Here is a 23,417-nt window from a genome sequence, read left to right as displayed (position 1 = left end):
GGATTAACCATTAACCATTTATTGCAACTAGAAGCTGGGCCGCCCTTCGGGCGGCCCAGCGTCTAGTCGGCGACCTGGCCAACTCGGAACAACGTAAATAGGGAATGAATGCCCCGCCCTTTAATGCAAACCCCATTATACCTGTTGTCATAGGACCCGTTTTGACCATCTGTTTGCCTGTGTCCATTTATGCCCATATATGGAGATATCTGTTATCTGTCTGTCTGTCAGCGTCCATTTTATGTCCATATATGGAGATCACTGCAGATATAGTTCTGGGTCCATTTTATGCCCATATATGCCCATATATGGAGATATCTGTCTATTTGCGTCCATTTCACGCCCATATATGGAGATCTCTGAATCTGTCTGTCTGTGTCCCTTTATGCCCGTATATGGAGATCTTTGTGATTCTGCGTAAATTTTATGCCCATATATGCCATTTGCGTCCATTTTATGCCCATTTATGGAGATCTCTGTATCCGTCTGTCTGTGTGTCTGTCTGTGTCCCTTTATGCCGTATGAGATCTCTGAATCTGTCTGTCTGTGTCCCTTTATCCATTTTATGCCCATATATGGGGGCATTCATTTTATGCCCATATATGGAGAACGCGCGTGCCCGTGGGACGAACGGTTCTCATATGGGGGCATTCATTTTATGCCCATATATGGAGAACGCGCGTGCCCGTGGGACGAACGGTTCTCGAGATACGCGGATTACCTACATACATACACACTCACAGAGATTTTTTGTTGACTCATGTGGCGTACGTCTGCCCATATATGCCCATATATGGAGATATCTGTCTATTTGCGTCCATTTCACGCCCATATATGGAGATCTCTCAATCTGTCTGTCTGTGTCCCTTTATCCATTTTATGCCCATATATGGGGGCATTCATTTTATGCCCATATATGGAGAACGCGCGTGCCCGTGGGACGGAACGCGCGTGCCCGTGGGACGAACGGTTCTCGGAGATCTCTGAATCTGTCTGTCTGTGTCCCTTTATCCATTTTATGCCCATATATGGGGGCATTCATTTTATGCCCATATATGGAGAACGCGCGTGCCCGTGGGACGGAACGCGCGTGCCCGTGGGACGAACGGTTCTCATATGGGGGCATTCATTTTATGCCCATATGGAGAACGCGCGTGCCCGTGGGACGAACGGTTCTCGAGATACGTGGATTACCTACATACATACACACTCACAGAGATTTTTTGTTGACTCATGTGGCGTACGTGATGTCAGAGCCTTTTATGAAGTGATGTCACAATGAGTCAGAGCTTTCGCCGATTTCCTCAGAAACAGCCTGATGTCAACAATCAACCCCGCATAAGGAGATTCCGAACGTTTCGCGCCGGTTTGGGAAAACCGCGCGTCGGGTCGGGTCGAGACCCGGCACTGCACTCTGTGCCGTGGCCATATATGGGGGCATTCATTTTATGCCCATATATGGAGAACGCGCGTGCCCGTGGGACGGAACGCGCGTGCCCGTGGGACGAACGGTTCTCGGAGATCTCTGAATCTGTCTGTCTGTGTCCCTTTATCCATTTTATGCCCATATATGGGGGCATTCATTTTATGCCCATATATGGAGAACGCGCATTTTATGCCCATTTATGGAGATCTCTGTATCCGTCTGTCTGTGTGTCTGTCTGTGTCCCTTTATGCCGTATGAGATCTCTGAATCTGTCTGTCTGTGTCCCTTTATCCATTTTATGCCCATATATGGGGGCATTCATTTTATGCCCATATATGGAGAACGCGCGTGCCCGTGGGACGAACGGTTCTCATATGGGGGCATTCATTTTATGCCCATATATGGAGAACGCGCGTGCCCGTGGGACGAACGGTTCTCGAGATACGCGGATTACCTACATACATACACACTCACAGAGATTTTTTGTTGACTCATGTGGCGTACGTCTGCCCATATATGCCCATATATGGAGATATCTGTCTATTTGCGTCCATTTCACGCCCATATATGGAGATCTCTGAATCTGTCTGTCTGTGTCCCTTTATCCATTTTATGCCCATATATGGGGGCATTCATTTTATGCCCATATATGGAGAACGCGCGTGCCCGTGGGACGGAACGCGCGTGCCCGTGGGACGAACGGTTCTCGGAGATCTCTGAATCTGTCTGTCTGTGTCCCTTTATCCATTTTATGCCCATATATGGGGGCATTCATTTTATGCCCATATATGGAGAACGCGCGTGCCCGTGGGACGGAATGCGCGTGCCCGTGGGACGAACGGTTCTCATATGGGGGCATTCATTTTATGCCCATATGGAGAACGCGCGTGCCCGTGGGACGAACGGTTCTCGAGATACGTGGATTACCTACATACATACACACTCACAGAGATTTTTTGTTGACTCATGTGGCGTACGTGATGTCAGAGCCTTTTATGAAGTGATGTCACAATGAGTCAGAGCTTTCGCCGATTTCCTCAGAAACAGCCTGATGTCAACAATCAACCCCGCATAAGGAGATTCCGAACGTTTCGCGCCGGTTTGGGAAAACCGCGCGTCGGGTCGGGTCGAGACCCGGCACTGCACTCCGTGCCGTGGCCATATATGGGGGCATTCATTTTATGCCCATATATGGAGAACGCGCGTGCCCGTGGGACGAACGGTTCTCGGAGATCTCTGAATCTGTCTGTCTGTGTCCCTTTATCCATTTTATGCCCATATATGGGGGCATTCATTTTATGCCCATATATGGAGAACGCGCGTGCCCGTGGGACGGAACGCGCGTGCCCGTGGGACGAACGGTTCTCATATGGGGGCATTCATTTTATGCCCATATGGAGAACGCGCGTGCCCGTGGGACGAACGGTTCTCGAGATACGTGGATTACCTACATACATACACACTCACAGAGATTTTTTGTTGACTCATGTGGCGTACGTGATGTCAGAGCCTTTTATGAAGTGATGTCACAATGAGTCAGAGCTTTCGCCGATTTCCTCAGAAACAGCCTGATGTCAACAATCAACCCCGCATAAGGAGATTCCGAACGTTTCGCGCCGGTTTGGGAAAACCGCGCGTCGGGTCGGGTCGAGACCCGGCACTGCACTCCGTGCCGTGGCCATATATGGGGGCATTCATTTTATGCCCATATATGGAGAACGCGCGTGCCCGTGGGACGAACGGTTCTCGGAGATCTCTGAATCTGTCTGTCTGTGTCCCTTTATCCATTTTATGCCCATATATGGGGGCATTCATTTTATGCCCATATATGGAGAACGCGCGTGCCCGTGGGACGGAACGCGCGTGCCCGTGGGACGAACGGTTCTCATATGGGGGCATTCATTTTATGCCCATATGGAGAACGCGCGTGCCCGTGGGACGAACGGTTCTCGAGATACGTGGATTACCTACATACATACACACTCACAGAGATTTTTTGTTGACTCATGTGGCGTACGTGATGTCAGAGCCTTTTATGAAGTGATGTCACAATGAGTCAGAGCTTTCGCCGATTTCCTCAGAAACAGCCTGATGTCAACAATCAACCCCGCATAAGGAGATTCCGAACGTTTCGCGCCGGTTTGGGAAAACCGCGCGTCGGGTCGGGTCGAGACCCGGCACTGCACTCCGTGCCGCGGCGGGGAACGCGCGTGCCGAATCTGAAGCCGGTGGGACGAACGGTTCTCGAGATACGCGGATTACAAACACACACACACACACGCAGAGACTTCTCGCATTTATAGATAGATGATATTGCATTCAGTTTGACGGCATGACTCCTGTGATGCTACAGCTTATCTGGGGGCGGCAGTGGCTCAGGGGTAGAGTTGCCGTCTTAGAACACGGAGGGTTCCCTAAGGGTTCCTAGTTTGATCCCAGGCTCCCCCAGAGTTAGAGTCCTTGAGCAAGACTCTGAACCCCTAGTTGCTCCTGATGATCAGTGTATGAATGTGTGGGTGAATGTAATGCACAATCTATGTAAAGCACCTTGGATAAAGGCACTATATAAATGCACCATTTACTATGTATCTGTTCAAGCATACACAGAATCTGAGATCACAAACCCTCTAGTCTAGAAGCAGAGCCCCAAAAAAGGGTGTTATTACACAATAACATTGAACCTTTCAATGTCTCAAGTAAGATACACACTAGGGCATTAACGACTTGTGATTTTTGCAAGTCGACTTGACTCAGTAAAAAGTTGAGTTGAAGTCGACTTTATCGTTTGATGACGTCATCACAACACACATGACCCCCCAATTATTTTATAAAGTTGAAGTGTATAGAGGGTATCTTCACATTTCTAAAGAGCCAATTTAAGGACTTTTTAATACCTCTAAAATGACAAATTAAACATTGTCCAAATTGTCAAATATATAGAGGCAGAAATTGTGAAAATAGCCGATCTACATGCATGTACATGCATGTAGATCTGCTATTTTCACAATAGAACCATGTTATACCAAATGTAATGTAGCACTGTAATACTGGATCGTGCCGTCCTTGACAATAAGCAATCCTACTGTTTGAATGCTGTACAGACGCACACATGGAGCAAAAATAATGATAGAAAAAAATACAAAGGACTTTTTTTTTTTTTTCAACTTCGACTTTCTACTTTCTCTGGTGGGAGTCGACTTGTGTAATGAGGCCAGGAAGGTGGAGGGAGTTTCAACACACAGACTGCAGAAGATAGCTGTGACAATATTGAGCTTGTGTAGAATGAACAGTGAATGATGTTGGACTGCTTTATTGTGTGGCTTGTGTCGATCAGGTCCAATATTTAGTTCAGTCATCATGGAGATAAAGTTCTGAAGCTGCGTTCACGTTCACTCTCCCATTGGAAATGATGGACTCCAACCTGCTTCTGATCTCCTAAAAAGGCGTCTGCCCTCTTCTAGGAATGGGACGATAAGCGATATTATCGTTTATCGTGATAAAAAACACTCATGATAATCGTATTGTGGAGATTTAATATATTGTGAAATCGTCCTCCGTCATGCACTGGGATCAATTCACATTTATTTGCCGAGCTGCATATCCGGTATCTCTTAAACCCTCTATAACTGGTAAAAGGTACTTATAATATACGTACAGTATTTTTTCACTCTCTATGTCTTTGCCAAAAAATAGCAGATCTACAAGCTCACAACGCGTCGCTATTTTTTGGCAAATGTTCCGCCCCAGGATAATAGTGTTGATTATCGCGATAATATCGTGAATCGCGATTATTTGACGCAACTTGAATCGACGGCAACAATTCTAATACTGTAGACCTTTTAAATAATCGACTCGAAGCGATTCATCTGATTTATCACTTAACCCCTTTTCTTCGTCGTACAACTGTGTTGCTCACAATGTGTTGTGAGCATGTACCGTTATTTTCAGCGAGGAGACTTGGTGCAGAGGAAAAGGGAGTGGACCAAGTATAGATCTCTGGGGGACCCCAGTTAACTATAGTTTGAGATAGAGATAGTTTTGTGCTAATCAGGTTTTTGATTCAACATGGATGAACTCTTTATAGATTTACAGCATGTTCAGTCACACAACGTGACTTCATGTGACATGCTGCGTGCAAGTCATTTATTGGTGCTATGTAATGTATCTGTGCTATAATGTCCTTTAGTGGTGCTCTAATGTAATGTATTGGTGCTATAATATAATTTATTGGAATTTGTATTTGTATTTATGTTGCAGGACCACATTGGAAAGAAATGTTTCATTACACTTTTATGTGTTTATCCTAGAGATCTTCATTATTCACTGTCAGTCATGTTGAAACATGTTGAAAAACACTCCACCAGGCATACTATTCCTTTAAAACCTGCTCTGCATAAGTACCGATAAATATGGGAGGGTGTTTTTCGCAGGTCTTTCAGTCCGAGTGTATCAAAAAAGCAACTGGGTTAAGGCAGCAGAAGCTTGTGATTGGCTGCACGGAGGTGACGAAAGTCGGGGGGGCGGAGATATACCTTAACCCTAACCAGGGCTCCAGACTAACTTTTTTCACCTACGTCCCGGGACCGTCCCAAAATACAAATTGAACCGTCCCCAAATGAATGTAATACGTCCCAAAAAATAAATAAATTATTGCAGGTCTATTAGTATTACTATTATAATAATATTTATTATTATTGTTATTGTTGTTATTATATTGTTGTTGTTGCTGGTGAAATTGGCTTGACAATCCTTTCTATTTTTATACTGTCATTTGTGGCTTCTAAAAATCTTACCTCAGCCAGTTTGCTGGTGTGATTGTCATATACGGTAAACTAAAGAACCAATCATGCACGACTGTTGGAGGAATTACGGTAAAACTGGGTTTGTACTTTGTCCGTACGAACGTGTTGCGCGTTAATCTACAAGCCTACAACTAGACGCATCCTCGGGGCAGATCTGATCTGGTCACTTAAGATTTTCAGAAAAAAAACCTATTAACCCAACTTCAATACACAAAACACCTACTGCTTCAGAATGCAAAGGAAAATCAAGAAAATCAATTAAGACATGTTGCACAGTGCTGTCATACGACCAAGTATAATATGGCATATGGCATTTGTGTATGAAAAAACAAGAAGAATTTGTAGCAGGTCATCATTATAGGCAAAAATGTTCTGAAGATTTCAAAACATAAACCATTTAAAAAATGGCAAAAAATGTTCACTATTTGTTGTAGAACAAAGTACAGTATATAAGGGTTACATGGTTAAGGACAGCTAGGAATAGATTGGTCCTCCCAGTCATGTCATTATTCCATGTAAAGTTAAATAACAGATCAGTGAAATTATCTTAATGGCAGATGACATAACAGCACAGATTGATTGATTGAATACGTTATTAGCAGTTTGCATAGGAAAAGACATGACTGGACAGTTCAGATACAAGGTCTACTAATATAGGATTTAAACCCAAGAAACGATAACAGATAATGACCTGGAACTTCTGTAGGAAGCAGCAATTCTACAACTACACACTGCAATCAGACTCAGACTTGCTAAGACTGAGCCCACTTTATATACAGTTATACCTGTTAATCAGGAGCAGTTAGGTTTAAGTTCACGTTCAGAGTAGCCTGGCTCCAGCCCCTGAATCACTAGCCACGCCCATTAAAGAAATATGTTCATGGAGTGATACGAAATGAAAATTCTGGCTGATAGTCAGGCTTACCTAGCCTAGTTCCAGACCCTGAATCGCTAGCCACACCCCTTTAATTTTTGTGTTTCTGCGATTAACGAAATGTCAATTCAGGCTGAGTGTCAGGCTAAGGCTTACCTTCAGTGTACTGAGAAACCAAACACATAGAGGGTGTATAGGTTTTATGGACATTGTCTCCCTCTCCTGACCAGGAGAGGTAACTACAACGATGTCTGAGCTACCATAATCATACATCTGCAGCTATATTTTCACCCATGCTTTACCCCTTATCTCTAAACTTCCTTGCCTTTTTTTTACTATTTTGAAAAAACATTTTAAACTACTTGAAATAGCCGATCTACATCGACACTTTGTGAGCTTGTAGATGAGCTATTTGAACTATATTAAAAATGTTTTTCAAAATAGTAAAAAAGGCAAAGACGTTTTGGGATATGGGGTAAGGAATGGACAAAAATAAGGCCTCTAGTCTCCGCTGCTGTCCACAAGGTCTGCCTCAAATAACTTTATTCCAAACCAGTAGATGGCTGGTGTCCCTGGTCCCTGGACCCTGGTATCCTACCAGACACCCGGGTTTAAATGTTCAATGGATGAATAACCTCCAACCTGAGCATGTACTGCTTGTATTGTATTAACATACTCTAGTACCTGCCAATGTGCTAATTACTTAGTCCATATCCTCTGGAAAGCACTCCCCAACAATATTAAAGATGCCCCCTCCCTCACTTCCTTCAAAACCACACTCAAAACACATCTCTTCAGGATAGCGGCCTTTCCCAGTTGAGGTCTAGTTAGGAAGTCTCCCCAACCATGCTTAACTTTTTATCACAGTTAATCTCTCCTTTTCTTTTTTCTTTCTCATTAAAGTTTGTTCCTTCCTTTCCTTGTGTAAAAAGTGTACTTTATGCGCTATATAAATTTGAGCTAATTATTATTTTGTATTAACATACTCTACCATATATCGTATTAGCATAACAACATGGACATTTGTAATTTGCTAAATAACATTTGAGCTGTGTGTGTGTGTGTGTGTGTTGTGCAGATACATCGAGCTGGCCAACGGCCTCAGAGCGCTCCTCATCTCTGACTTCACCGAGGCGGACGCAAAGGAACGGAGGAGAGAGGAGGAGGAGGCTGAGAAGGAAGCAGGAAGGGAACAACAGGAAGAGGAGGGGCCTAGAGAGGAAGAGGAAGGACACAGTGAGGAAGAGGATGAGAGCGAGGAAGAGGAGAAGCCCAAAGGAAGCTCTGAGAAGCAGGTTGGTCACATGTGCTATGCTATGCAGACAGGGGTTCCCAAACTTTTTTGTCTCAGGGCACCCTATACATTTTTTTAAAAATCCAAGGCACCCCTACATTATAATTTTCACTCCCAGCACCTTTAATAATTTATAGCATATCGTCATTGTCGGGTGGAAACCTTGTATGTCCAAAACCGTTCGTTGTGTATTTATCATCTATAAAATGTACTAAACTAGTGAAAACAGCAGATCTACAAGCACACAACGCCTCGCATCCGCTGTTTTCACTAGTTTTGTGCGACAGAGGTTTCTGCCTGACAGTGACGATATTTTAGTGATTATGTTGCGAGGAAACCGTTGAGATAATAGCCATTTTGGTTAGAACTGACTGAAAATAACTTTGTACTTCAAGTTTAAAATATAAAATAAATAAAAGTGTCCAAATAAATTCCAAATATTATCAAATGATCTCGTGGCACCCCTAGACTGCCGTCGCGGCACCCCAGGGTGCCCCGTCAGCCACTTTGAAAACACCTGCAATAAGAGCCCCAACCATGTAGCGCAGGGGTCTTCAAGGTTTTTCAGGCCAAGGAAGGACCCCTTAGCTAAGAGAGAGATTAAGCAGGGACCCCCACTACATATTCTCTGCTGTAAGAAAACAAACGTGTTTTTCGAACAACACAACACTTCCTCATCAAAGTCGGTAATCTCGGTATGGTGACTTTATACATTTTGTTAGATACTAGAATGTGTCCATATATTATTATTACTTTACCCAAACACAGCTCAAGTGGAGTTTTTTGACCATAAATGTTTTTTTTTTTTTTTTACGTCTGACTTCTTCATTTAAATCAGTGGTGGAAAAAAACACCTAACTCGACAAGTTGGAGTTGATGATCCAATGGAGTTAGGAGGTTTAAGGGCTTTGCACACAGGACTGTTGCGTTTTTTCCATTTGCTGCATGAATAAACCACATTGGATTTGGTGTGCAAGGCTGTGCGGAATCCACACTGCGGATCCGAAGAGGAGTCATAAAAGGAATCAATGAGTGTTTACCGCATGTGACAAGACACACGAATCGAACTGGGTTCGATCAGGAAAAAAAACACAGCCGCAGCCACCTACCGCATGGCAAATTCGGAGCCGGTGTGCATGAGGTCATAGAGAATCATTGTTTTCTTTTAAAAAAAAAATCGTCTGTTTTTTAAGTCAGAAGTGCTTCTTAAATATTTTTTATATTTGTAATATCAGCAGGGCTCCCACGGTCATGAAATTCCTGGAAATATTTTGAAATTAGAAAAATACTTTTCCAGTACTGGAAAAGTTTTGGAATTGATCAAGGGTCCTGGAAGGTCCTGGAAAAAATAGCTATGCCTTGTCTTTGGTTATTGATTTTGTTAATACCTCTGAAATGACAAATTAAACATTTGCCAAATTGTCAAAATTAATATTAGAGGCAGAAATTGTGCGTTGCGAGGCGTTGTGAGCATGTAGATCTGCTATTTTCACACGTGTTATACAAAATTCCTCAACTCTTAGTGCTCGTCAGGGTGGGGGGGTCCCCAGTTAAAATATGATTATGTCGGGGGTCACAGCCTGAAAAGGTTGAGAACCACTGGCATACACTACCTGTCTTTGGGCATTGCGCATAGGAGTAAGCGACCTGTTATTGAGCTGAATTATTGTTATATAGTCCTGGAAATTAGGTTAAATATTCTGGAAAGTTTTGGAAAAGTTTTGGAAATGAATTGGTAAAAATGGGTGGGAACCCTGTACCAGGCGCAAAGGGTTTCTGCAACATCGATATACTACTATACAGTATAAAATTAGGTTTACACATCATTATCTTTTCTATTAATATGTTGGATTCATGTTCAATTACTTACTTGCATCATCTATTTTTCACTTCAAATGTTTTCAAAAACATGTTTAGTTGTAAATGACATTGTTTTCATGGCTGTCATGTTGGATACAGCATAAAATTCACGCAGTGCAGCAGGTGCTCTGAGCTGTTGATTAGACAGTTCTTGAGCTCATAGGTCATTATCCAGAAATAACACACTTTTTAATTCAGCGATTGACCAATCAGAATCAAGCATTCAACAAAGCACTGTAATAATGATTACTATACATTCGTGTGTTAAATTAGGAAAACAAATGAGCAGAACAGTTGTTGAGATGTATCTTTGTGCGTGCACAGTCTGCAGCAGCGTTGTGTATCGACGTGGGAAGCTTCAGTGACCCTGAAGACCTGCCCGGCCTTGCACACTTCCTGGAACACAGTGAGTCACCTCTATTTAGTTCAGGGCTTCTCAAACCTTCAAGTTTCATGATCTCCCCTTAACTCTGACAGTAACGGGTTCATTTGGTTCCATTTGTACACTGTCAGAGTTACAGACTTGTAAGGGTCAATTTAGACCCCTATAAAGGAACCGACGTAGTCCCTGGAATCCACTTTGAGAACCACTGATCTAGTCCACTATAATAGCCTGATTGATACTATGTTATACACCATACATGGGCAACTGGCGGCCCGGGGGCCACATGCGGCCCCCACCTTCAATTAATGCGGCCCGCAGGTTAATACCGGAATACTGATATATTATTCATAATAATAATCTATATAATAATACAGATAATATTATATTTATTTCAGCTGTTACAATTCCAACATGAACATTTAATTCCGTCAGTCTATTATAGTAGCCAAAAGAAGCAAAAATAGCCGATCTACAAGCTCAAAACGCATCGCAGCACGATGCGTTTTGAGCTAGCTGATCAGCTATTTTTGCTTCTTTTTTATATGAGATATGACAAAGTAGGACTAGCAATATGCTAGGAGTAGCAATATGCAATGTGGCCCTCTGCAGTGAAGGTGGAAATATAGTGGCCCTTGCCATCATCAAAGTTGCCCACCCCTGTTATACACAGTGATGGTGGACAGAGTCACAGTGTCGCATTTATGATGCGTTGTGAGCTAGTAGGTCTGCTACACTGCTATACTGTTGTACAGCAGAGCATAAATTAGGCATCTTTCTCTCCATCTCTCCCTCTCTTGCTCTCTGTGTCTCCCTTCAGAAGTTATGTCTGTGTAGACTAGAGTATCACCAAAGCACTGTAGGTATTGATGCGATACAATAGGAAACATAGTTTCCAGGGGTTGTCACTGGGAGTAAGGTGGTGCGAAGATCTGGATTTGATAGACCAGCAGCAACATGTCCCACTGTAGCGTTAGGAAGAGCTGATAAGAGTGGACACAGCTAATTAAATACACATTTAAGAAATTAAAAATGGGACAGTTTGCTCCTTTTTTTTTTTTAACCCTAAGCATATTTTCTGTTCTGGAAAAAAAAAAGTTCTAAATTTAAAATATAAGTCTGGAATTCAAAATTTCAAACTTTTTGAGTATAAGTACGAAAGTATTGGCAACAATATATCTTTGATAGGCCATTTGGTCTGTACTATTGGCCAGCCGATATATGAGTCTACAGAAGACTGATAAATCCGATATCTGTTGTGCTTTAATGCGACCAGTGGACAGACCGTGTGTGTATTTTGGTTGCAGTTAGGGCTAGGCAATATGGTGATAATTATCGTTGAGACGATACAATGTCTCCACGATATGCCTTTTCAGAGGTATCGTATATATCGTGATACAATTGAGGTAGCCTTGTAAAAAATCCTGTTTAATCGTTAATACAGAGATTCATTGCATAATTCAATTTAAACCTGCATTTTGGTCTAAATCAGTAGTTCTCATTTGTATACTGTCAGAGTTACATACTTGTAAAGTTCAATTTAGACCTCCCAAAAGGAACCCAGAGAGTCTAGTTTTTGTCAAGTACCTTGAAAAATAACCATAAAAACCAACATGACAAAAGACTTGTGATAAAATCGTGTATCGATTTGTGATACAGCTTGGGAAAATATTGTGATATTGTATTTTTCCATATCGCCCACCCCTAGTTGCAGTGGTGTATACGGGCAGAGAGAAGTGTGTAGTGAGATGTGTGTGTCTTGTTCCAGTGGTGTTTATGGGCAGTGAGAAGTATCCAGCAGAGAACGGCTTCGATGCCTTCCTGAAGAAGCATGGAGGGAGTGACAACGCCTCCACAGACTGTGAGAGAACCATCTTCCAGTTCGACGTCCAGAGGAAGTATTTCCACGACGCACTCGACAGGTGAGCACGGCTGCTTCTCGGTCAGAAGACAAACGCTCTTGCCTAAACATTATTTACCATTCTGTCCCTCGAACTCAAACGGCACTGAGTCGGCTCAAGCGACCTTCGCAACACTCGGCCCGGCGTCACGTGGCTCAAGGTCGCTAGAGATGGCACGCCGCCCTCCGCCATGGTTTTGTAGAAAGCGTCGGACTCTGGAACCAGGAACCGGTTCCATCACGCTGGCAGAGCTGGTATGTGCAGGGTTCTCACGGTTATGAAATTCCTGGAAATATTTTGAAATTCGAAAAATATCTTTCCAGTACTGGAAAGGTTTTGGAATTGATCAAGGGTCCTAACCCTAACCTCTGAAATGAAAAATTAAACATTGGCCAAATTGTCAAATATTAGAGGCAGAAATTGTGAAAATAGCCGATCTACATGCTCACAACGCCTCGCAACGCGAGGCGTTGTGAGCTTGTAGATCTGCTATTTTCACAATAAAACCGTGTTATACAAAATTCCTCAACTCTTAGTGCTCGTCAGGGTGCCGGGGTCCCCAGTTCAAATATGATTATTTCGGCGGTCACGGCCTGAAAAGGTTGAGAACCACTGGCATACACTACCTGTCTTTGGGCATTGTGCATAGGAGTAAGCAACTCGTTATTGAGCTGAATTATCGTTATATAGTCCTTGAAATCGGGTTAAACATTCGGGAAAAGTTTTGGAAATGAATTGGTAAAGATGTGTGGGAACTGGGAACCCTGTATGTGGGCTTTTAGCCTGGAATTGCCCTTTAAGCATGAAAACCATACCCTTCTTTCTGTCTGATAAAGGGAAACTATACGGCTGGAAAATAAGTCAGAAGGGGCAACTCAAGGGATACAACGTAAGATGGCTGGTCAGAACAAGCTGCCGGGGAATTGGTCAGATATCCTACGTGACCCTTTGCCACTGCTTCCCCTCATAGTGCGCAGTGTTGTTTTTGACAGCAAATTTGGATTTAGTTTTAGTCATAGTCTTTTGAATAAAATGTAATTTAGTATTAGTCATAATTTAGTCACCTGAAAAGTTTTAGTTTTAGTCTAATTTTAGTCGACTAAATGTCATAAGATTTTAGGCGACTAAATCTACAGTTGATTTAGCCGACTAAAATGTATTTTGGCAGGCCTTGATGGCATCGTAATGACTGGTTTTACACTTGGTTGTGTGCTGAAAGACGCGTTGTGAGCTTGTAGATCGGCTATTTTCAGCACGCGACACCTGAGAACAACCAAACATAAAATGACTCTTCTCCACTATGGTCCCTCCCTAACGTTTTGGTCTAGTTTGTATTTTGTCTACGAAATTGTCAATAGTTTTAGTCATCACATCTTAATTTTTATTTAGTTTTTATTTAGTTTTCGTCAGTGAAAAAAACAACAACAAACATTTTTCGTCATAGTTTTAGTCGACGAAATCAACACTGATAGTGCCTCACTTTTTTTTTTCTTTGAATATATGAATTTAAAAATATATATCTCTTGGGGGTCTTCGGTTGCCTGGTTAATAAACCAGACCGAACACAACAACACCCCCTGGCGGTAGTGGTGTTTTAGTACGGTCTGGCACCGATCCATTGAGATTCTATTTCCTCAACCAGCTTCAAGGGTTGGCCAATCAGGGTTGTATGCTTGGGGCACATGGTTTCTGTAGGCTTGGGGCAAGTGGTTTGGGGCAAACCCCAGAAATGAAAACTCTTCCTGAAATCCCAGACTCTCTTCCCAAAACAAAGTATGTGATAGAGGCTGGCAACGCCAGGCAAGGTCTTGGGGGTCCATGGAACTAAACATTTTCAGATGGGGGTCTACTGCCAAATATATAATTATAATTTCCGTTTGTGCACCACTCATATATACATAGCAACACAATGTTTTTTTTTTCAGAAAACATAATCTGCCTCAGGTGTTAAGTCACTTCAACGCTGCATAATATTCACAATGTACACACATTGTGAATGATGACAGTCTGACCACTTAAACCCTCTATACTTAATTGGTTGGGATCCACCAGGGCTCTATACTAGTCTGGATGGATCGAAATTCCAAATACTACATAATTACATCATCACACATTTGACATCACAACATTGTCATCACAACCAATGCACTTGTCTTTAAAAGTAAACGTCCAATACACCAAATGTCATTCAACAACTACTCCAACTAATTAAACTCTCCTTTGACAACAAATCCTGTACATTTGTAGCACTTATTCACGGTGGTGCTGGTGTGTGAAATGTTTCACTGGACAATACATCTGAAAGGCGGACCTAAAGAATTCTACCACGCTGCTGTGGTAGTCGGACACGAGCTGTACTCATTTGGAGGATACAACAACTACCAGAACTACAGGGATCAGATTGAAGTCCACATCTTCAACACAGTGTCTTTGCGTTGGAGGAAGTTGCCCCCAGTGACGAATGGAAGAGGACGACGTCCCCTTGAGGTTCCCTCCTGGCGCTGGGGCCACACAGCTGTGCTGGTAGAAGACATTGTCTACATCTGGGGAGGGTATCCTTACTGCAATGTGCTTTATGCCTTTGATGTCGACACCCACAGATGGTTCAAACCCAATGTTTCTGGGACTATTCCAGAAGCAAGGCATTCCCACACAGCCTGTGTCCTGGAGAAGGTCATATATGTGTACGGAGGAGACACCCAGCTCAATAAAAAATACTAATGACATCATTGACATGTACAAGTTGGACACCAGCATAATGGTCTGGTCTTTAATTAACACCAGAGGAACTCCACCCCCTGCTTCCTACAATCACTCTGCCACCATCATTGGAACAAAGATGTTTGTATTTGGGGGCTGGAGTAGTAGCTTAGACTACTTCAGCAACAACAACACTGTGTTTGACACAGATACCAACTGCTGGCTGAAGACACTTTCTGCACAGCTTCTCCCAGAAGAACGTTCAAGTCATTCAGCCTTTTACTACAATGGAGAGCTGTACATATTTGGTGGCGGGAACTTGAACCAGTACTTCAATGATCTGTGGAAATTCAGTCCAGAGACTTTTTCCTGGAAGCAGGTTGAGACCAAGGGGAAAGACCCGTGTAGGATGTATGGGATGTGCTGTTGCTTGGTGGGAGATCGTATCATCATCTTTGGAGGATTCAATGGAGCATACCCACAAGCACTCACTGATGACCTGTACATCTTAGATTTAAGTCCTAGCCTGAAGATGTTATGCAAGCTATCAGTTATTCATTATGGTCTGGATGAGTCTGAACTCCCACATGACATCAGGTGGGAACTGGCTGCCATGACTACCAACAGCAACATAACAAAATGACAGCCCACACCACACACACATGCAGACCATGTCTAAGCAAGAACGCACGCGCGCGCCACACACACACACACACACACACACACACGAAAGCATGAAAGTGGCTTGGAAGCCGAGATATTCTCACTTTTATGTTTCAGCATAGTGGTGGCCGCCATCTTTAACCCTCTAAGGCCCAAATATAGAAATACTTGAAATAAAAAATTGAAAAAAATCAGATGGTGTTGTAGGAGTCCTAATAAGAGGAAAATGTAATGTTTTTTTTTCAAAAAAATGTTTTTGTAAGGTTTTATAGCCATAAATCAAAAATCATGCTCTAATTTACATACGGGGGATATTTTTCACAATAATAACATATGTACATGTTCTAGAGTAGACATTCTAATGATCACCAAAAAAAATAGTACAGGCATTTTACTTATGTTTTTGTGAGGAATAGCTTCCATGAAAAAGTGAGATGTTGTTCGTCAAAACTCTGGAATGTCAGCGGGTGTGAATGTCAGCCCCTGTGGGGGGTATTTATATGCAAATATTGTGGCCAATGGCATTGTAATACTAAACAATAGAATCCAATGGTGATGTTTAGGTGGTAGGGGGAGCTAAAATAAAATGATTTAAACCTTTTTTTGGATAAAATACAAACGTTGTAATATTACAACAGTGGGCCTTAGAGGGTTAAATGGTCCATTTTGAGGGCTTGTCGGCCATTTTTGAGCTGGACATACAGCAGATTTGGATTCAGCACGCCTTAATACCCCTAAGAAACATGTAAGCCATAAATTAACACGATTTGCCTTCGGGGATAAGATTTTTGGAAAACTGACCTGATCTGAAAGTCTGATAGTTAGTGTTTTGCATTGTTTAACATGCCCTTCAAGTGTGTGTGTGTGTGTGCGTGTGCGTGTGCGTGTGTGTGTGCGTGTGCGTGTGTGCGTGTGTGTGTGTGTGTGTGCGCGCGTGTGCGTGTTCTGCAGGTGGGCCCAGTTCTTCATTTGTCCTCTGATGATAGAAGACGCCATCGACAGAGAGGTGGAGGCCGTGGACAGTGGTCAGTACCGCAGCCTTCTCATCACTGATTGGCCTTTTCACCCAACAATGCCATCACTGATTGGCCATTTAATCCACCACAGTGGTTTCCTTGTTAAAAAGCTGGATGACATGACCCATGACTGGTGTCCCCCCCAGGTCCTTCTGGACTCTGTCTATTTGTCTGTGTGTCCGTCCAGAGCAGTGCTAATTTGTAGACTAAAACTATGACCAAAAATTACCAAAACGTTTCACTAGCAAAAACTAAATAAAAACTAAGCTATGATGACAAAAAATGACTAGATACTGTAGATCGACAATTTTGACCCAAAAAATAAGACTTGACTAAAATGTTGGGGAGAACTAGTGGACAGGACATCCAGTAGAACTAAGACAAGTCATTTTATGCTTCCAAAAATAGCCAATCTACAAGCTTGTAGATCAAAGTGCTGGACTGAACAACTGTGAATAGTAGTACCTTGACTGAACATACAGCATACTGGAGTAAGAGCCTGATTATGGCGTCCATTTTCTTCTCCAGTTAGCCTTTCCTGCTCCCTCTGGTGGACATCAGAACCACTTCTTTTAATTTTATTTTAGAGTAGCCATTTTTTTTTTACCCCTTTTCTCCCCAGTTTAGTCATTATGCCAATTTATTCCTCCACACACACATTTTTGTGTTGTCACTGCTGTTAGTGCCGGGCGTTAAGGGGAGCAAATGCTAATTTTGTGCAAATCTGTCTAAAAGCGCAACATTTTGCACAGATGTAGCCCAGGGCTTGCTCTAATGATTTAGCTAGGGCTCCCGAGTTTGCAACCTTTGGGGTCGCCACAGCGGCTAAATCAAGTTGGGCTCCCATCGACTTTCTATACAGGAGGAAAATACCCAGAAAAAAATTTTTTCTGGGTATTTAAGTAGGATGTGAGGGGTCTAACTAGGGGTTTGTCATGATGCGGAATCCATTGCAAGCATTTGTTTTGCACCAAAAACATTCCTTGGGCTACAAATGGCCCCAGAAAATGATTTAGTGATGAAAAGCGATGACTCATCACTTTTCATCACTAATCACAGTTTTGTGGGTGTTTGTTGTATCCTACTGACTCACCTGCCAGTGAGGAGCCCCCACCAAGAGGACGTAGAGCCTTCGTCCTACTCCTCCCACCCAACACTCCCTGCTGACAGGTGCCGCCCCAGTCGGTAGGAATGCGTGATTCAAAATAACGGCGCAATTCGGCCAGTGGAGACGCCCCTATACTCTATAGAGACGCCCCTCTTAACAACACACACGCATTAACTGTTAAAGCCTGCACTTGACACTTTTGTGCTGTGCTCAAAATAAACTTGACACTTGTACTTTGAAAGGCCTCTCATTTTATTTATCTTCTGTGCTGGGTGTTTTTTTAATGGGTTGGCATGGTACATAAAGAGAAATTAGAATTAGTGAAAAGACTGAAAACGGCTCACAACACACTTTGAAAAGATAAAAATATACTGTCTTGTTTTGTTCACTACTAGAAAGTGCAGACATAACTTAGAAGACATAACTGTTTATTTACAACAGCCAAAAATGTAATACAGTTGTAAAACATGGGCTGTAGGAAACAATTAAGGAAACAATTAAGGAAACCATAAAATGTGAATTAACGTTCATACTCAGCATTTCCTTAAAGCTTATTCGAATTCGCGGAACGAGAGGGGCGTCTCCACTGGCCGAACTACGCCGTTATTTTGAATCACGCGGTAGGAATACATGCAATGATAGATATCACCCTCCCCGGAACACGGGCCAGTTGTGTTCGCATAGACGTCCAACAAAGCCAGATGCACCACGATGGATTTGAACTCACCACCTCTGTTGTGGTGGTGGGCAGGCACTTTACCACTGCACCACACAGAAGCACTTCTTCTGTCTTCATTCATAAAGCCCTCCTACCCGGGGACGTGCTGGGCCCCTGATTCAGCCCGGGAAAAAGAGTTGGAGAGGCCCTCATTGCGCGCTATAGAGAGAGATCTCTCTCTATAGCACTGCTGCTACTCAAAGATTTGTGACAAAGTGACAAGCCAGTGGGCCAATTACATGAGTTATATTTCGTTGTTGTCGGGTGGAAACCTTGTATGTCCAAAACCGTTTGTTTTGTATTTATCGTTATAAAAATGATTTAAACTAGTGAAAACAGACGATCTGCAAGCACACGGTGCGAGGCGTTGTGTGCTTGTAGATCTGCTGTTTTCACTACTTTTGTGTGACGGCCTTGTATGATGAAGCGGGGCTTTGCTTTGCAAAAACTTGGAGATACAAGGTTTCTGCCCGACAGTGACGATTTACTTTGTTGGCTGCGCCAGCCCCCAAAATGGAACAAAGGCCGGCATTTATTTTATTTTTTTTCCTAATGGCCGGCCTGAACCGGCCCGGGAATGAACCGGCCGTTCGGTTGTCCTGCTTTTCCCAATGGCCAGCACGTCCCTGCTCCTACCCCTCACCTTCCTGTTCTCTTTCTCTCGTGCAGAGTACCAGTTGGCGAGACCCTCTGACTCCCATCGTAAGGAGATGTTGTTTGGGAGCCTGGCGAAGCCCGGACACCCCATGGGCAAGTTCTGCTGGGGTGAGACATGCACACGTACACAGCAAGCACGCACAAGTACCGCATCAACCAGTCATAGTTTTAGAGAAAGTAATTTCACCATTTGCTAAGCAGCAAGCTATACAAGCTTAGATAATTTAGATTTATGGTTTGGAGAAATTTGCGCGACTGTAAAGATGAAACGGAAGCAGGGAGGAGGCTTCACTTCTGCTTTATCACTTGATCATTTGCAGAGATAGATAGATAGATAGATAGATAGATAGATGGATACCTTTATTATCCCACGGGGGAAATTCAGTTGCCCAGAGGCAGCACAGCAGTTTAAGGTTACAAGTTACAACAAGTAGGAAAAGGATATAAGAGTACTGTAGTCCAAAGAGCAAGCACAAAAAAAGAAGAATATAAACATAAAGTGTCGAAAAGCTATTGCAAAAAAGAAGAATATATACATAAAGTGACCACGAAACATTCAACGCTCATAAGTGACTCGTCACACACACAAGAAAAAGCTATACTCAAAGCACAACCTAACAAACAGTGCCAAACAAAAAAGTGCACATAGCAGTCAATGCTAGTCAATGCAACACAAGTATCACAAGTATCACACCGCCATATCAACACAGCAAAAGAGCTTCTGTTGCTCCACGCGAGACTAGCTTGAGCAGCACTTGAAGGGTCCCCGTAGTCTGAACGCAAAGTAAGACATGCCACTAATTTGAATGTATTTGATGTATTTGCAGATGAGGCTTTCACAGGTCACACCACATACCGCACACATTGAACACACTGTATGTCATGTCACTTCCCAGGTAACGCCCAGACATTAAAACACGAGCCCAGAGAGAAAGGCATCAACACCTACCAGAGGCTCCGGGACTTCTGGAAGAGATACTACTCCGCCCACTACATGACCCTGGCCGTGCAGTCCAAAGGTAACGCATCAAAATAAATATGACTGATGAAGGGAAAACTGGCAGAAAACTCTCTCTTTTTATTTATTTTTATTTTTTTATAACTTTTTATCCCACGATTTTGCAACCCATTTTCACCCAGGGCCAATTGCCTATGTAATCCTGGGCTCTGCTCTCCCTCTGCTGCGCCTGGGGAGACAACGGACAACATGCTTCCTTCTATACATGGGTAGTCCAAGTTGTTTCTTTTCACCTGACAGGGGGGATTTCCCTGGGATGGACGTAGCACGTGGAAGGAACACGTTATTCCAACCAGTTCCTTTCCCCTCCATCAGGCGCCCCGGCTGGCAAGGGGGAGGCATTATTGAGACCAGGATTACTGCATGTTTTTGTGAGGGTATCAACCCTAGGAGACACGGGGAGAACATGCAAACTCCACACAGAAAGGCCCTATCGCCGACCCCACCTAGGGTGTGGGCGCTGATGACGCGGAGGGAGGAACACGCCCCAGCGCCCACAGCGTCCCCTGGCGGGAATCAAACCCAGGACCTTCTAGCTGTGAGGCGAAGCGCTAACCACTGCGCCACCGTGCCTTTAAACTCTCTCAGCATAAACAATTAAGGAAGACTCCTTCCTTAGACAGAGTTTATTTAGGCCTGAGACTATTGAATGCTTTAACTATAGAAAAATAGCAGATGTACAAGCTCACAGCGCGGCACCGAGTGCCGCGCTGCGAGCTTGTGGATCTGCTATTTTTGAAAAATTGTGAAAATTACAATTTTGACCCAATCGAGTGTCTTTTGAATCCTTCTAAGGTTTTTTGAAAAACCTATGTTTCTATGTCAGCAATCTGGCCAGCCATCGTCAAAGAAAAGGTCCTTTTCACTTAGTCAGTTAGAGACTACTATGTCAGTGGTTCTCAAACGTTTTCATGTGAAGGACCCCCAAAATGATATTTATTTGGCCACGGACTCCCATCTCAAAATATTTAGTTCCAGGGACCACACAGAAGCAAAATTTGAGTTACAAACGTTCGCTTTGAAAATACATTATATTCAAAGATTTGCACACATTTTCACGACTTTTAAAAATAGCAAATCTACAAGCTCGAGCTTGTAGATCTGCTATTTTTCACTGGTTAAAGCAGTCAATAATTCTAGGCCTAAATGGGTTAAGGAAATAGTATTTATTTATTTTTATTTTAACATCAGGGTGTCCAAAAATGTGTTTTGCAAGAATCGGCCTCATGGTGGCGCTAGAAGAGGGCCATGTGAGAATTGATGGGTAGTGGTTTGGCAGGCAAGGAGTGTGTATGCAAAATTTGGCATGGATCGGGGCAACGGTTGCGGAGATATGAGCAGGGCAAAAGTGTGACGCGTGACTGACGGACAGACGGACAGCTGGTCGAGGTTTTGATAGTAACTGCGACCTGACGGTTGCAATCAATAAAGGCATGAAAAGACTGGAAAAAATAAGTTATATAATAATACTCTCCTTCGAGGGGAGAGTTGGACATTTGGTTATTTTTCAGCAATAATTAACGTGTGATGTTGAAAGCTGAGGCTGTTGGCTCCCTCCCAGCAGGGTGGAGGAGTAGTGATGAGTCATGCTGTGTGCTTGTTTTCTCCTCCAGAGACTCTGGACACCCTGGAGAAATGGGTCAGAGACATCTTCATTAAAGTTCCCAACAAGTAAGCTTAGAACACACACAACACACAGTCACACACACTAGGGCATTAACGACTTGTGATTTTTGCAAGTCGACTCGACTCAGTAAAAAGTTATCGTTTGATGACGTCATCACATCACACACGACCCCTCAATTATTTTGGGGGGTCCCCAGATGATTAACTTAATGTGAAACATTGTTTTCTCACTCAACAGTAAACCAACCAAATAAGTGTATAGAGAGTATCTGCACATTTCTAAATTGACAATTTAAGGACTTTTTAATACCTCTAAAATGGCAAATTAAACATTGCCCGAATTGTCAAATATATAGAGGCAGAAATTGTGAAAATATCCGATCTACATGCTCACAACGTCTCGCATCGCGAGTGTAGATCGGCTATTTTCACAATAGAACGTTTTTTTCAACTTCGAATTTCGACTTTGTCTGGTGAGAGTCGACTTGTTGACTTGTCGACTTTTTCGTTAATGCCCTAACACACACGCACACACACACAGGGTTTGGGTTAGGTTTGGGCATAGTGGTTAACATTCACCAGCGTCAGCAGGTTAGTATTCACCTGTGTCGAAAAAATGGAGCGTCGAACAAAACGTTAGGTCGAAATATCGACATGCTCGCACACGCACGCACGCACATACTCACACTCACATAAGATATACTGTACCAGTAAGACTCCCTAATCGGGAGATAAGCGACCGACCGTTGGTCGCTTATCTCCTGTCACACTGCTGACATCAGTATGACATCGCACCGTACACAAATGACCCTTATATAAGACCGGCATTATCTACCGACAGATTAGTAACAAGATGTCAAAATCATTGAAGGTTTACCCTACTAACCAACTGTTTACCATAGCAACCATGTTTTTTACCTTAGCAACCAACTGTTTACCCTAGCAATCAACTTTTTACCACAGCAACCATGTTTTTTTACCCTAGCAACCAACTGTTTACCCTAGCAACCAATTGTTTACCATAGCAACCATGTTTTCTTACCCTAGCAACCAACTGTTTACCCTAGCAACCAACTGTTTACCATAGCAACCATGTTTTTTACAGGGCCTGGGATTGATGACATCAGAAATCTCCATATATGGGCATGAAAGGGATTTTGTTTCTGGAAATATGTCTGTGGGGTGCCACATTTGGAATAAAACACTTACATCACACATCTGGATATCCATACAGCCCATCTAGTTTGCCTGTGTCCATTTATGCCCATATATCTGATGACATTGGGACAATGATCTCCATATATGGGCATAAAACTTATGTTAATTAGTAAAGCCTGGGGATCTCCATATATGGGCATGAGGGGTACCCTAA

The 23,417-nt window shown here is 43.0% G+C and overlaps 1 protein-coding gene across 1 annotated transcript in view; it reads left to right on the top strand.

The window, feature by feature from the left end:
• Positions 1–23,417, top strand: part of LOC308293473 (nardilysin-like) — a 65,816-nt gene that overhangs the window by 2,851 nt on the left and 39,548 nt on the right. Inside the window, exons 4-10 of the mRNA XM_080736011.1 lie at positions 8,181–8,397; positions 10,581–10,662; positions 12,407–12,560; positions 16,854–16,927; positions 19,414–19,509; positions 20,298–20,420; positions 22,033–22,090. Of these exons, the coding sequence (XP_080592137.1) occupies positions 8,181–8,397; positions 10,581–10,662; positions 12,407–12,560; positions 16,854–16,927; positions 19,414–19,509; positions 20,298–20,420; positions 22,033–22,090 (804 nt within the window). The remainder of the gene's footprint in view (positions 1–8,180; positions 8,398–10,580; positions 10,663–12,406; positions 12,561–16,853; positions 16,928–19,413; positions 19,510–20,297; positions 20,421–22,032; positions 22,091–23,417) is intronic.

The sequence above is a fragment of the Nannobrachium achirus genome, assembly GCF_963921795.1.
Source record: "Nannobrachium achirus genome assembly, chromosome: 1".
Taxonomy (NCBI): domain Eukaryota; kingdom Metazoa; phylum Chordata; class Actinopteri; order Myctophiformes; family Myctophidae; genus Nannobrachium; species Nannobrachium achirus.
The sequence above is the reverse complement of the archived record's forward strand: the minus strand, read 5'-3'. Positions and strand labels throughout refer to the sequence as shown.